Source organism: Pygoscelis adeliae, unplaced genomic scaffold, assembly GCF_000699105.1.
Source record: "Pygoscelis adeliae isolate BGI_AS28 unplaced genomic scaffold, ASM69910v1 Scaffold72, whole genome shotgun sequence".
In the NCBI taxonomy this organism is placed as follows: domain Eukaryota; kingdom Metazoa; phylum Chordata; class Aves; order Sphenisciformes; family Spheniscidae; genus Pygoscelis; species Pygoscelis adeliae.
Window position 1 is genome coordinate 1,294,651 of NW_008824286.1, and position 14,452 is coordinate 1,309,102.

A 14,452-nucleotide genomic window follows, 5' to 3' on the forward strand; every position below is an offset into this window, starting at 1 on the left:
AATGCTTTGAATTTGTTGCTGGATTTCCTAATGAAAAGAAGCAGGTTCCAGAGACATCTGCAGCTGCCAGCTTGGCAGTGTTCCCCAGGCTCCATCATCACCAGGCTCCAAACCAACGTCCTTTTCCCCCAAAATACAGCGGACAACGGGAAGATGCTCAGAGAGGGAACAAGAGAACATGGCAGAGAACAGCAAATCCCACCGGTGACTTCTCAATACGCTCCGGAGAGTTTCCAGGCTTATCACCCAAATGAAATCCCGGAGGATTCATCATGTCGCGGAGGACAGCCACCCAGGGCTGGGTGTCACCTGCTCTTGAGCAGAGATGGCCCACAGCAGTGCTGGTGGCCCCGTGGAAGGAGGGGAGGGGGCTGCAGCCCTGCTGGGTGGCACGAGCTGGGACCAGGCTGTGAGCACTACGTCCATGCCAGGAAAAAATCCTTCCTAGTGAATTAGCAGAGTTTGCTCCAATCTAGTGCTCAAATTCTTCTAATTTCTGTCAAATCAGGCAGCCCTTTTAAACCTCACTGGATAACGCTGCAAACGCTGGTCTATATCTGCTAATGAAAAAAGTAACACTGAGGCACGGAATTCTGCAAGTCTGGAGCAGGGACCTGGAGCTGCAGGCGGATTACTACGACAGGTACCCCATTTGATGATAATGGCTGAATTAGCATTTCACTCTCCACCAACGTCTAAGCTATCTCTACAGGAACAGCTGCTAAACTATTTGCAAAGTTCAAAGAGTATGTATTAATATTTTTTTTTCCCCAAGTCACATTCTTCAGATTCCCATGTAAGCTTCTTAGAAAGGGCCATGCCAGCTGTTGAAGAATGAAGATTACAACATTCTGCTAATGCAGTGCTGGAGATATTTAAAGGTATTGTTATTTATTACTGTTATGCACGCGCGGCCACACTGGAAGGGGTTAAAATGGGGAAGAAAACCGCGCTTTGCCGAACAGGTGTCCTTGAGCAGTACCCAAGGACACGGAGATTGCTAATCCTGTATTCCACAGCATGATCAAATCACCAGGCAACAGATATAAATAAAAAAAGGCAGGAAATAAGGAAATTTAGATACAAGTGTGTCAGAGGGAAAATGAAGATTCATTGTGAAGAGGCTGAGAAGAGAAGAAGGAACAAAATGACAAAGGCACAAATGATAAACCAGTAAGAACGAAAGAAAGGTGGTGGGGGGGGAAGCCTCTCTGTGAAATACACGTCTGTGACAGCAGCAGCCAAATCAAAGATGCTCCTAGATTATATGGTTTCTTGCATAATATGCATTCTGGTTCCCGCTCGGTGTTTGTCTTTCAGCTAGTGCACAGGGAAAAAACCGTATCTGAAATGGGACGTGAGCAACCTTTATTTTGCTTGTTTCATCAGAAGGAGAAAGCAAATTTGCTTTGTGGGAGCAGCAGCACCTGCTCAATGGCAAATAAATAGCTACAGCTTTGATATTACAGTGCATATAATCATTAGCAGCACAAATGGCAGAGGATTAACCCTCTGTGTGCTGGCCTGAGCTACCTGGCGAAGGGGTGGCATCTCACTTCTGCCTCAGAAACGCTCCACGTAGCATCTGTGGGGCAAGCGCAGCTGGAGCAGGGCTGAGGCTCTGCCTGCCTGGGGGGTGGCACAGGACCACCCTTCCTAGCCCGAGACACTGGCTGTGTTGCACCGGCAGCGTGGCTACAAGCCACCGGCACTGGGCTTTCCTCGTCCCTTCGGCACTGGCATGGTGGCCACCCCACGCTCTACATAACTCCTCTGTGCATGATAGAGCTAGGAGGGATGGATGGACTCGTCTGCAGGCACAGCGGGGCATGTGGCGGGGGCTGCTGACACATGGTGGGGGATCACAAGTCCAAAATGCCCTCGCTGAGGTTGGGTTTATTGGCCAGCTGGCTTTGAACCCCCTCCCTGGTTGCTCCCTGCCTGTTCTGCCTGTTCTCCCACAAGGCAGGAACCAAAACACACCCAGGGCTGGGGAAATGCTGTGCCCATTGGAAAGTGGAAAATAAGGTTTGTAATCCTCATCTGAAGCAGAAACTAACAGTGATATAAATGACTGCTTAATAACTGCATGGTGGGGCTGGAGTCCGCACATTGGCCCTCTGGAGATGTGATGCCCCAGCCCCACCCTGAACATTGCAGGCTGTGAGGGACTCCAGCCCAAAATCACATCCTCCAGCCTCAAATCCACCCTCTTTTCTCATGCCAGGAAGAAGGGAATCTTTCTTTAACTAAAACCTTGGACCTAATTGAGCAAGAATGTCCAGATTTGACCTCTTGCTTGCCTACTTCGCCATCGCTGTGTTGGTTCTTCCCCAGCTTGTCTTCTGCGCTGCTTTCTTCAGTGAGGATATGAAGATATTCAAAAACACTGTTGTCACTAGAGCTAGAAGCAGCGCACCAGGTGAAATACTTCCCTCTGCCACCTTTCCACCCCTGTCCAGAGCACGATGCTCCTGCCCTGCGATGAGCCGAACCATGGTCCACTGCAGCCACGTGGCAGTCTGGACTCCCAGGTCCCAGCAGGATTTTGGCCAGTGATGGCATCACCGCATAGCTGTCCTGCTCGGTCACCGTCCCCTCCCGAGATGTGCCAAGAGAGTGCTTGGCATGGGCTGCTTGCCTTCATCGTGAATGCATGCATCATGTCCTGCAGCCCTCAGGAGAAAGGCACTTGTTTTCACGTATTAAAGACAATTTGTTAATATTTTTTTTTCCTTTTTCCTTTTTTCCTTTCCATTGCATTGCCTTATGAATCTAAACAAACTTGACTGGGGATGCTGGCAGGGAAAGCAAACAGGAACTAAATAAACTCTCTTCCAGCCAAACACTTCAAGAGTGAACGTGCCCCATCGCACAAACCAGCAATACAGTGCCAGAGCCAAAGATAAATAGCGTCCCTCCAGCCGGAGTCCCGGGCAGGGAGGTAGCTGTCGTGGGAGAAAAGTATACAGCTGGAGACAAAGCCAGGAAGTTAATATTTAAGCATTCAGACAAGGAACAAATGACTTAATTAAATCAATTACAGAGGGAGAAATGGAGCCACTTAGAAAGCGTGTGTAAAGAGATGGCAAAGCTGCTACTATCTCATAAAAGAGAAGAAGGGAGAGTTAGCAGGGAAGATAAACGGTGGAATGTAATCCCTGCTGTTAATTAAGAGCCAAGCATTTGCACTGCGCTGAGTCAGGGTCGCTCCAGCACTTCCATTATGTAAACCACATTTGCAGCCGAGCTCAGTGCCCAATCTACAGAGATATTTGTAACCAGATGGAGCAAGGGAGAGGCAGACCGAGATGTTGGGAGGGATGAAAGCAGGAGAAAGGGGTGACATAAAAGCTTTTCCATGCTCCTGAACCTCCCACACCTTGCACCAATAGCCCAAACCCAGCCCCTGCCCTGCAGCTCCCTGGGCAGCAGGGCTGGGGCCAACCTGCTGCACAAGGAGGGGACCTTCTTCCCTTCTTCAGCACGAGAAATTCCTGCGTGATCCCCCAATCAGTCCAAAGAGGAGAAAAGGGAGGATCATGAAAACATCAAAGCAACACTTCGCACAGTATGGACACTCCAAATGGATCAGCAAAAGGGCTTTCATCCCAGCAAATGCCTTGCTCTTATTCCTGACTTGGTGCGGGGTGGAAAGCAAGGCTATTTCCTAGCATGACTTCCATTTAAATGACTTTTTTTCCTCCCGGCTGCTCCCTCCAAAAACGTAGCTGCTTCAAATGCTGGCCATGGACACCCAACGGGAGACGGAGCCAGCCTGAAGTTGGCAGCCAGGCTCTAGGAGAAGGGCTCACTCATGGGAGGATTGTCAGTTAAAGCATGTTTGGGTTCAGAGACACATCACACACAGTGTCAGATCTTGCTCTGCCTGATAAAAAGACATACTTGCTACAGAAAGTGTTCCCTGGGGTTTTCTCAATAGGCAACAAGCAATTACAGGCTTTTGTAACTGACTCAACATCAACAAAACAGTTAAAGTAGGACCTAGAAGTCTCTGTGTGAAGCAGACTGAAAGTGCTTGACAGCTTTGGGGCAGGAAGGTTTCCTCTCCGAGGCCACTGCAGATATCTCCTTCCTAAGCTTTTAAAGCCTTAATGTTAGATTTGAGGCCAGCGATGTAGACAGTTAATAGTTTTTAGCCAGTTTGCCGTCACTCCTTGTAAGCAAATAAGCAAATACAAACCCATCTCCCATCTAAGGCTGTAAAAACCCCATGTCAGGGAAAGGCCACTGGCGTTTTTGCAAAATATGATCTTATCAAGAATAATTAGTTGTCATAAAAATTTGTGTAACAAAGGTAACAAGAGATATTTTTCTAAAAAAGGGGCAGAGGCAAAGCAAACTTAGTGCATCCTTCTGCAGCCCCATCCCTGCCCTGCCTGCAACATGGGTCAGACCTTCCTCGGGGCATGCGGGTGGCAAAGACCTGTGTGCAGCGCACCCCAAGGAGGTGTCCAAGGGCCAGGTCACATCACCGCCACACCGGCTCGGGGCTGGGAGCGTGGAATGCAAACCACTCGAGCATCGCTTCGAGTGGCAGTGGATACTTCAGCACCGCTCCTGAAAATAGCCTCTTTGTGTATGCACCTTTCTGTGCATACACTTCAGCCTGTTTAAGCCCCTGGCCATGTTCCTGACATGCCTGGGGAGACTCTGATACTCTGTACCATGGAAAAACACATTTCAACAGTTGAAAGAAAAAAAAAAAAGAGATCACTAACTCACTTGTTTTTGTTCTTCTCCCAGACTGTCCCACATTGATGCAACAATTTTCGATACGTCTCCGAAGGTAGCATTGGGGTTTTGCCCTTTGATGGCTGCTTGCGTGTCTCTGAAAAACAGGGCGTAGGCTGACACGGGCTTCTGGGGCTCATTGGGATCCTTCTTTTTCTTCTTCTTTTGGCTTTTGGGCTTTTTGCCCAGGTCTGTTGATGGTCTTTTCTCTCCAGTAACCTGCAAAACCAAGAGATGTCGCTTAGCGGTCAGCTGGGAGTAGTGTGATACGAGTCCCTGCTAGAGCTTCTTAGCAAAGGGGACGAGAGAGGGCACGGGCAGAGAAGGGCTCCCAAGTGTGGCGAGGAGGGCAGCAGCTCTGGGGGTCTCTTTGGCCCCCAGGAGCCTCCAGGATCATTACACAAACTGCTGGTGGGTGCCTCCTCACAGCCTGGTTCACAGCTTGGGTTCACCCCTTGCTGCTCCAGTGGTCCCTGTTCCAAAGCTGGGGCTTTCCAGACACTCATCCTCAGTCACCCCACTTCCCCCTCCTCCTCCCCGACATCACAAGCTCACTCTCTCCTTGATCCTCTTCTGAGACCTCTCCAAGCACCTTGCTTCTCAGCCAGATCCCTTTAGCAGTCCATGAATTTTTCCAAACTCAGCTTCCACATCGTTTCTGATTTCCAGCCCAATAATGCCTCTTTGCAAGTTGCTTCTGACTTTTCTTGCCCGCATGTGTACCACCGGCTCAGCCTCCCCGCTCCCAAGGCAGGAGGGTCGTGAGCACCGACCAAGCAGCACCAGCATCACATTAGCCATCACACTGGGGCCATCCAAAATTTGTTCCACCCTGCTAACAGGTATGTACCCCTATCCAGGAAAAATATCCAGGAATTATTTAAATCTTATGCATTAAACGCTTTGCATGCACCGCTCACTCTTTACGACCTGGCTGGGTGCAGCCGGATGACTAGGTCTGGCTGTATCCACACTCGGTGCCCTGTGGGTGGTTGAACCAAGGGGAGCAGGACACAGGCAACAGTAGTTGGACTTTGTGGCTGCTCAGCATGAGACGCTGCCACCAGGCTGGGAAGTAAAACAGCAAGGTGGAAACAGGGATGTTTCCAGTGAAGGTAGCACAGAAAGAAGATCCTATGGCTGAGCCTCCACCGGGATGCACTGGGCAGCGTGTTGAATATATGGGACCGCAGAAGCCTCTGTGTGATGGTGTGCAAAGGAGAAGACCCCTGGAAAGTACCTGGACACACACCAAAGCTCTCAACGCATTAACTGTGGTCAGTGAAAGCTCGTACCACAGGGAAGCACCATTATCCTTATTTTATAGCGGAGGAAAAACTAAATACACTAGTGGTTAAACACAGCAGAGAATAAAACTGCTGCCAGCTGGCTGCTGCAGTCTGGATCTCTGCATCCTCGAGGGCAAACAGGGCACCAGCATCTCCGCCTGCAGACCCACTGTGCTCAGGCAGCAAGTGCTCAGCCACCACTTGACTTCGGCAGTCCCTGCTCTACCAGGTGCACGGGGTAATTATATTACTTAGAAAGTTGCCCAGTCTGCCACTTAGAGGTCTAAAAAAACTAAAAAAAAAATAAATCAATTGACACAGGTCTAAACACCAAGCCGCTGCAAAAACTGTGCCTCCCGGTGAGCGCTGGGAGCAAAAGGCCTTTTCTCCTGATGGATTCACTGATTTGATTGCGTGCTTGGAAGCGCCGGGATTTAAGAAGCTTCACTTCAGCTGGCACAGGCCAGGCACAGGGAGGAAAGGGCAGCAGCGCTCCTGTTCTCCGCTCAGCAGCTCTTGACTGGTCATTAAGTTCAGTATCAGCGCAGTGACATTTGTCAAACAGACAGTGACCATTAGTGAATGAGGAAAGAGACCAAAAAAATTGCATTTAATTTAAAATTGCCCAATTGGGCTTGAATGGGAGGCCTGGAGGTGAAAGGCCAGCTTATTAGGAGAAAAAAAAATGCATGACAGGGCTTCAGCCCATTAGCAAGTGAGATGGTATTTTAACTAACTGTAATCCTGTTTGATTCACTTAAGTGCTGCGGGGGGGACCAGCTCTCCTCACAGCCATTGACCAAGCGAAGGAGCCGGGAACAGGCACAATGCAACCGCAGCCACGACGACAGTTTTACAGTCGGTACTGCTTAGGCAGCACCAAAGAGCAAATGGTATTTATGGAAAACAGGCGCTGCCTGCAAGGCTGCCTGGAGCCAGCAGTTCCCAGGAGGGAACAGAGCAGATCAGGACTTTGCCTGGTTTTGCTGGGGTTTATCGGGTGTGACGCAGCACGGGAGGAAACAACAGCCCAGCCCTGGACTGCAGAAGATGCTTGAACAACCTAAGCCATGTTCATGGCTAAGGGAGGCCCCGGCGAGCCAGCGCCTCGCTGCCCCAGCGCAACCGCATCCCCCAAGGGGTGAGCCACGGTCAAACCGACCGTGAAGGCTCGTGCAGCGGGACGAAGTGCGTGGTCACCAGCCCCCATGTGGACCTGCTCTGGAGAGGCAGGTCTCCTTCCTCCATCAAATACATCGCTCCTGTTCCATCTGTCTTGCTGGGTAGTTTACAGGGCAGAAAAATGAGGGGGCATGCCTTTAAGATTAGTAAAATTCAGATCTCTGCAAGTTGTCATAATTTGGACATCTCCAAATTCTTCCTACTCCCACAGGCATCCCTGGCTCAACGAAAACAGAAGATCCAACCCCAAAGCTGAGTCCTCCCCAGTGACTCCTGTGGCCCAGGACGGCCGGGAGAAAAGCCGGGTGATGCTGAAAGAGGCAGAGCAAGAGAATCTGGTGTGTAACTAAGCTGAAACTCATTTTCCACTGACGTGAAAGATTTCACCTCCCGGGTAATTGCCTGGAGCTGTGTCACACGGGCTCTGGGAGATGGCAGACCATGGGGTCCAGCGGCACAACCCATCCCACAGCGTCCCCCAAACGTGGAATTGCAGAGTTTGAGAAACTCCATCTATTTTCAATCACGTGTGTCCCTTCTTTCTACAGTTTTATTCCACTGAAGCTCAGTTTTCGCATCCACGTGTGCACTCTGCTTTGAAATGTGCCAATCCGAAGTGAAAGCTGCCAACGGATGAAAAACTACAGGATTGATGGGAATACATTTGCCTGGATTTCACAGAATCATAGAATCATTTAGGTTGGAAAAGACCTTTAAGATTTCCATGGAAAGGGAAAGGTTTTTGCTCAGTCCTAGTGTTTTCCTAGTTTTCTGGTCTCTGCACTGTTTGCTGCTCTGGTTATACATTCAAATCCTGACACAACCATCTATTTTTAGGGGACAAGGTTACAATACCAGTGCTTCTGGTGTCATCCTTGGATCACCACCTTCCAGGAGAAGGTTTTCTACTAAAGGCTTTAATCAAAGTCCCCCAGGGAGCCCAGTGTTTGACCTGCAGGCATGGAGACCCACCAGGTATTGAGGCAGAAACCCTGCAGTTGCTGCAATTTGTCCTCAGTAACTAACAGACAGAAGACTCACAGAACACAGCATGTGGCTGGTGCATTTTGAGAAAGATGGGCAACAACCAAGATGTCCCCAAAACCCTAGGAAATCCTTGGGTTTCTGGATGCCATGCTCACCAGCGGTTGTGTTGGCTGTAGAGGCAGACTCTGTGCCACTAAGACATTGCTGACTACCTAAAACACTGCCCAGGCGAACTAGAAGGCAGAAGACTCTTCCTCTTTTGATTTCTGTTTTTTTTTCCTTAGCAAGCCATGTCCGGTGAGCTCAGTTAAATCCCACCCTGCGTTACTGTCCCTCCCTGTTTTAGTCTCCTCTATCTGCCACCAGAAATCCAATTTTGCACCTAAGCATTTGCGGAACCTTATCCCTGAACCTGCTTTGCTTATCAAAACCCTCATTGGAGGAAACTGCAGCTTGATGGACCTGGTAAACCGTGGAGAGAAAAGCTCATCCCTCATTGCCAAACTTGCTGCACGCACAACCCAAGCATGGGTGCTAGCCTGCCTTGCTGTACCTCACCCTAGGTTGGAAACAATCTCCCCATCCTTGGGAAAATCTCCCACTATATATATATTAAAAGAAAAAAAAAAGACCACAAGTCTGTGCTCTTATTTCGTGCAATTTATCCTTCACTGAAAAACATCATCTGCTGTTCTCTCGCTGCCTGTTAAAACAGGCGTGACTGCACGTACCTTATAATGCGACTCTGTCTCCTCTTCCTGAGTAGAACTGGAGGGAGATGGTGTAGCAGACTTACTTCCCGGGGGCGATGGGGAACCATGGGTAACACCGCTCCGCATCCCCATCTGAGAAATCAGCTGTGACTGGCTGAGAGCGCTCATGGGGCCGGCTAACATCCCAGGGCGATTGATCAGGGGCACTTGACGGTTGGACTCATAGGACGTGGCGTCCGAGTGGACCATCTCCTGGATCTGAGTTAGGAGAATATCACTTTGTAATTAAAAAAGGTATTTATTTATTTATCATACTGTCAAATAACTTTACGATGAATTCTTATTGACTGATCTAAAATTATTCTACACAGCCAGTAAAGTCTTCCTCGTGCCCCCTTCCAAACAAGCCAAGAGCGAGAAACGAGTACCGTGCACCCGGGGTTCTGCTCCTGCCATCGCCCTGCCCACGGGGACTACAGAGAGGCGCTAAATTGTGTTTGTACATAGGTCTGTGTGTCCAGGAGGTGCCCCTGCCTGCCTCAGGGACCAGTGGAGTCTGGTACCTCTCAGAGGTCTGAAAGAAAAGTTCAGAAATGATCAATTTTTGGCCAATGACCGGGAGAAGCGAGGGCATTGCAATGCCCCAGGCATTTCTGGGGCCAAGCCTTGCTGCTGCACACTGAGCACTGGCACATGTTGTGCCAGGGTATTTGGGGCCCATGGCTGACAGCCCAGCCCTGGCACATCAGCAATGCAGCGTCACAGGCCGTAGATCCCAAACATGCTCTTTCTGAGCAATACTTGGTGTTGACATTTAGTAACCGCATAGATGAAGAAACATCTGCTTGACTGAGTTTATGAAGGTACCACAACCAACCCTTCTGCATCACCTGTATGGATGTTGGGTCGCTAGTGCCACTGGGGTTAGACCTAGAAGTAGTAAGCACAAGAGCAGTCAGTGGAAGCCCCAGGTCCCCGCTCCCACCACGTCGGTCTACCCAAAGATGTGACGCTACCATCAAGCCAGAGGTTTGTACAGCCCCAAGCCCCAGAGGCAGCGAGCACCACAGCGTGTCCCGAGACGGCCCCTAACACGTGGGGGCAAGCTCTGCTGGTGGCCACCACCTCAATACAACTCCTCCAGGAGATGACTCTTCTGATTTTCAATATTGTAATAGTTCTGATCCCACTCAAAATGAATGTAGCAGAAAGAAAAAAAGTCCAGACAAGGGCAAAGAAAATTATTGGCTGCCTGTTAAGATTTCCCAGTGAGGGAAGGGACCAGAAGCAATGCATGTGTGTGCACACGTAAGAGATGAGAGGGGTGGCTACGTGATAGAGTTGTCCCCCAAAATGAAGAGTTTCCTAACACCTATTTATCTGTTCTCATAACACGAGAGCGAGGGGACATCTGATGGGACTGAAAGGCGACTAATCACACACGGCTGCAGGGATGCACGGACACAGCACAGGCCATCGGCACAGGCGCTGCCTCCCGAGGCTGCTGAGCCCAACAGCCTTGAAAGATTTGAAAGAAAAATGAAACATATATATATGGCTAATAAGAAATGTCGAATGCTACATTAGACAAAACAAAAATAGCTTGTGGAGCGTATATCCCCTCGTGTCATGGCATAAACCAAAGTTCAAGTGGTTGGGACAGGCACGAGCAGCAACAACCCCCTGTCCTGGCCAAGGAGGGAAGATGAGATGAGATGAGATGAGACGAGACGAGATGAGATGAGATGAGATGAGATATGAGATGGGGACAAACCTGGCCACGTTGTAGGTGCATGGAAGGTTTTGGGGCTGCCCTGCTGTCTGCTGAGCCAAGTCCCCATTTCCAGTTTGTACCATTTTCCCTGAAAACCCCATTTTCACCCCAGGATCCATCTCTGCCCGGCCACCACAGCCCCTGCAGGCAGAGCCAAGCTGCCTCCTGCTGCACAGTCTCATCCAGCCATAGAGGAAGCCAGTGGGAGGGAGAGCAAACCCTGCCTGAAACGTTTTCCAGACTTTTTCCCTTTTATATTAATCTGATTAATGTTAACATGGGTTTAAAGACCCAGGCTTTATTTATTAACAATCTTAATTTCCGATAAGCCCACTGAGGTGCAATCTCTCATTACCAGGGGAGGCTTGCCAACTCCATTAGCAGCACATACAGAAAGAAACGCAGGGAAGACCTGCAAGGGCTTGGTAGGCTTCAGAGGAAATAAATCCAAACGCAAAACCAGATTTACTCCTGCAGGTCAGGAATCAAGAGCTTTACACAACACCCGACAGCATGTTCTGCTCTCCTTCGGATTCTCCATCAGTAGAGAACTGTGTGTCAGGGGAACAGATGTTCCTAGATCTGCCCTTTTTCTGTATTAATTATGAAGTGAAGGGATTTAACTCTCAGGAAGAAAATAATGTCTTGCATTTCAACAGCATGAGGAGTCTGACCGAGGCTGACTTAGAGACCAGGCTGAATTGCGGTCCTCGGCTTTGGTGGTTGCAAGGAAACACCAGCTTACAGAGGCAGCAGGGTTGGCTTTGCTCCGTCACGGAGCTGTGAAAACTCACTGCTGCTTGAACTATGGCAAGTTTTACGTGCCCTTTAAAGCTGCCTTATTGCAGAGGTCTGGCCTCTCCTTGCCACGCGCTGCTGCGTGGGAAATCCGGGCCAAAAAGACATCGAGGACGTGCACGCTGCAGCCAAGCAAGATGGGGACGGACAACGGGCTCGGACAGCACAGGAGGCATCAGAGAGGCAATTTTTGCATTTTCAATTGAATTTGCAAATGTCGTGGGAGTGGCCAGGGGTGAGACAGGCAGCGACGGGGAGCCTGCAAGGTGGGGAGACAGGTCAGCACCCATCTGCTGCACAAGCGGCAAGCTCCTTCCCAAATTCCAGTGAAAAGGTACATTTGTCTTGGATTTTGTCAGTTTAATCCAGACCTTTCATGTTGGAGAAGATCTGCCAGCTGCTAAGGAAAAGAATAATTTATTGTCCTTATTTTAAATTCAAATCAAGAAAAAGTTTAGAAGACGGGTGTTTTAGAAATGGGGAAGGCTATGAAACGTGGCTTAAAAATTTTTAAAATTTAAAATAGCTCGTTCACATTTGCAGGCATGGCAGTCTCTTGGGTAAATACTGTATTAAGACAATTTTTTTGAAACTTTTATTATGTGGCCAATAGACCACAACGGCTCCGTTTATCCATTAAATATGTAATCATACACTTTTTCTTTACAGTGCATGTTATTTATGCATCAGAGCAGAACAAGTCCAGGAGGGCAATTATGGATATGGGACACGTGCTGCAAATGCTTATGAAAATTTGTAGGAAAAAACAGAAACCTGAGCCCTGGCTCACAGAATCCACGCAGAAGCCTCCTGCTGACAGCAACCCAACCACAGCCCTCTCGTAAAAAGTGGAGATACTGGCATTTTTCCTGGGACATCCCCCCCGCAAGGATATCTTAGCCCGGAGGCCTCCTCCCAAGCAGCTGCCTGTTTCTTTATATCATTAAAAATTGGTGTTTTTACTTAAAACCTTTGCTGAATATTGCTGGTTCTGACCCTCTCCCTCCCTCTCCCACACCTCCACCTCTTCCCACCCTGGCCAGGAGGTTTTGCAGAAGGACATGTGCCACTACGCTCCCCATGTGCAACCCTGCTGACCGCTGCCTGGAGGGGCAGGATCTGGCACTCTGTCGTCGTTTGCCACTCACTAAATTTCTCTCCACTTCCCTTTTATAAAAAAAAACCAAACAGTTTTGGAACAACACGCCAGGTTGCCACCTCCCCATAGCCCCTGCCCGCGGCTCCCGATGTCCTCAGGACCGGAGAGGGCGAGCGGTGAAAAACCCATTTGTGTTCTCCAAATGTGAAATGTTTGGGGTGAAAATGAAGGCGAGCGACTTGTGTGCAGCCCCAGCGCTTCTGCCGTGGGCTGTGGGCCTTTGGGCGACAATGGCCTTCCCCCCTGGGGAAAGGGTTAGTCTTGCTTTCTGCTGCGAGACCCTGCAGACACTGAGCTATTTTAGGGGCCTTAGCTGTGCACCCCAAGTAGCTAATACCGCCCCCCCCCCAAAGAAAGACCCAAGGAAAGAGAAACCCAGGAGCAGGATTCAGAGATGCTCCCCTGCAGCAAACTGCCTAATTAGGCAAGTAAATGATGAATGAAATTGCGATGATGGCAAACCAAAGTGAGAGAAGGTAACGAATGCAACGTTCCCCCTGCAAAAGCAAACAACCTCTTCTCCGGCGGCACACCGGTCCTGCGGGATGCAACCCCTGCCGCGGGCTCACTGGGGCTGCACCCATGCCTTTCCCCTCCGTGAAGCACGCAGCATCCCCGCAGAGCCCGATGGAAGCACACGTGTCATTAAATAACCGCCCTGCAAACATGATTAGCTCCGTCACCAGGAGGGGCGGCTCCAAGAGCCAGGTCAGATCCTGTCTCCATCCCGGGCATTCAGCGCAACAAGCTCGCCACGAGGTGCTGCAAAAGGCTCAGGACGTGTTTGCAGCCTCCACTGAAAAGATGTTTTGCATCTCAGAGGAAACATGAGTGAAATGTGATGTAGTCATAGCTAAAGTAATTAAGTGCATCTTACTTAGCAGATTCCCAAAGGCTGTGCTAACTCAAAGACAGCTTTTTTCCCACAATATTTCAACTTTTGTAATGAATATGCATATCAGGCCTATAAATGCTCCAGCTAATCCTAAGAAGGAGAGAAAAATAGGCTGACAAACGGCACATGCTCCGCGCTCCTTGTTTCTGGGGAGAAGGGTAATCCAGTGCGAGTGACAAAACGCTGGGAGGAAGAGCCTGGCTCGGGACCTGGGCGCTCTGCAAGCAAAGATAATGTTTCAGAACATGTCAAGTGGAGCTTCAAGTTAACTGCACCCTAAAATTCATATTTAAAAGGCAGCTCTTTCCAGCAATAAGGGCTACGGCACTAGCCAGCAGACCTGGAGCTTTGGTCCCAGGCTCAGGCAGGGGTGGTTGCTGTTGTTGAATGTCCTCTCCTGCAAAATCCTAATTCCCAGCTGAAGCCTTGAGACAGGTCCCACCCCTGTAACCACCTTCTGCCTTTGCTTCGCATGGGATTTTTCTCCTCCTCCTCCTGCTTTCCTTGGTCTCGGCCACACCTTGAAGATATCACCACGTTTTGGTGGCAGAAGTACAAATTCAGAGGTTCTGTGTTATTCCCCCACAGCACGTTTTGCCTTTGCCGCATACATGGCTGGGCTGCGATCCCGGGTGGGATCTGTGCTGAAGCGCTCGCAGATGTTACCCAGCAGGAAAGGAAGAAACTTGGCTGGAGCTTGCTGTACAGTGTTGGCTGACCCCTGCTGCACCGCTGCCCCCCAAGAAAAAGTGGAGCCACAAAAAGCGGGACGTGTAAAAGATCATAGAATCAGAATCATAGAATCATTAAGGTTGGAAAAGTCCTCTAAGATCATCGAGTCCAACCGTCAACCCAACACCACCATGCCCACTAAACCATGTCCCCAAGCGCCTCATCTAC

General features: G+C 49.6%; 1 protein-coding gene across 1 annotated transcript in view; it reads right to left on the reverse strand.

Annotated features, from left to right (window-relative positions):
* Positions 1 to 14,452, reverse strand: part of TOX2 (TOX high mobility group box family member 2) — a 139,664-nt gene that overhangs the window by 17,535 nt on the left and 107,677 nt on the right. The window contains exons 4-5 of the mRNA XM_009318654.1: positions 8,945 to 9,184; positions 4,747 to 4,974 (exon numbers count right to left, since the gene is read on the reverse strand). Coding sequence (XP_009316929.1) covers positions 4,747 to 4,974; positions 8,945 to 9,184 — 468 coding nt within the window. The remainder of the gene's footprint in view (positions 1 to 4,746; positions 4,975 to 8,944; positions 9,185 to 14,452) is intronic.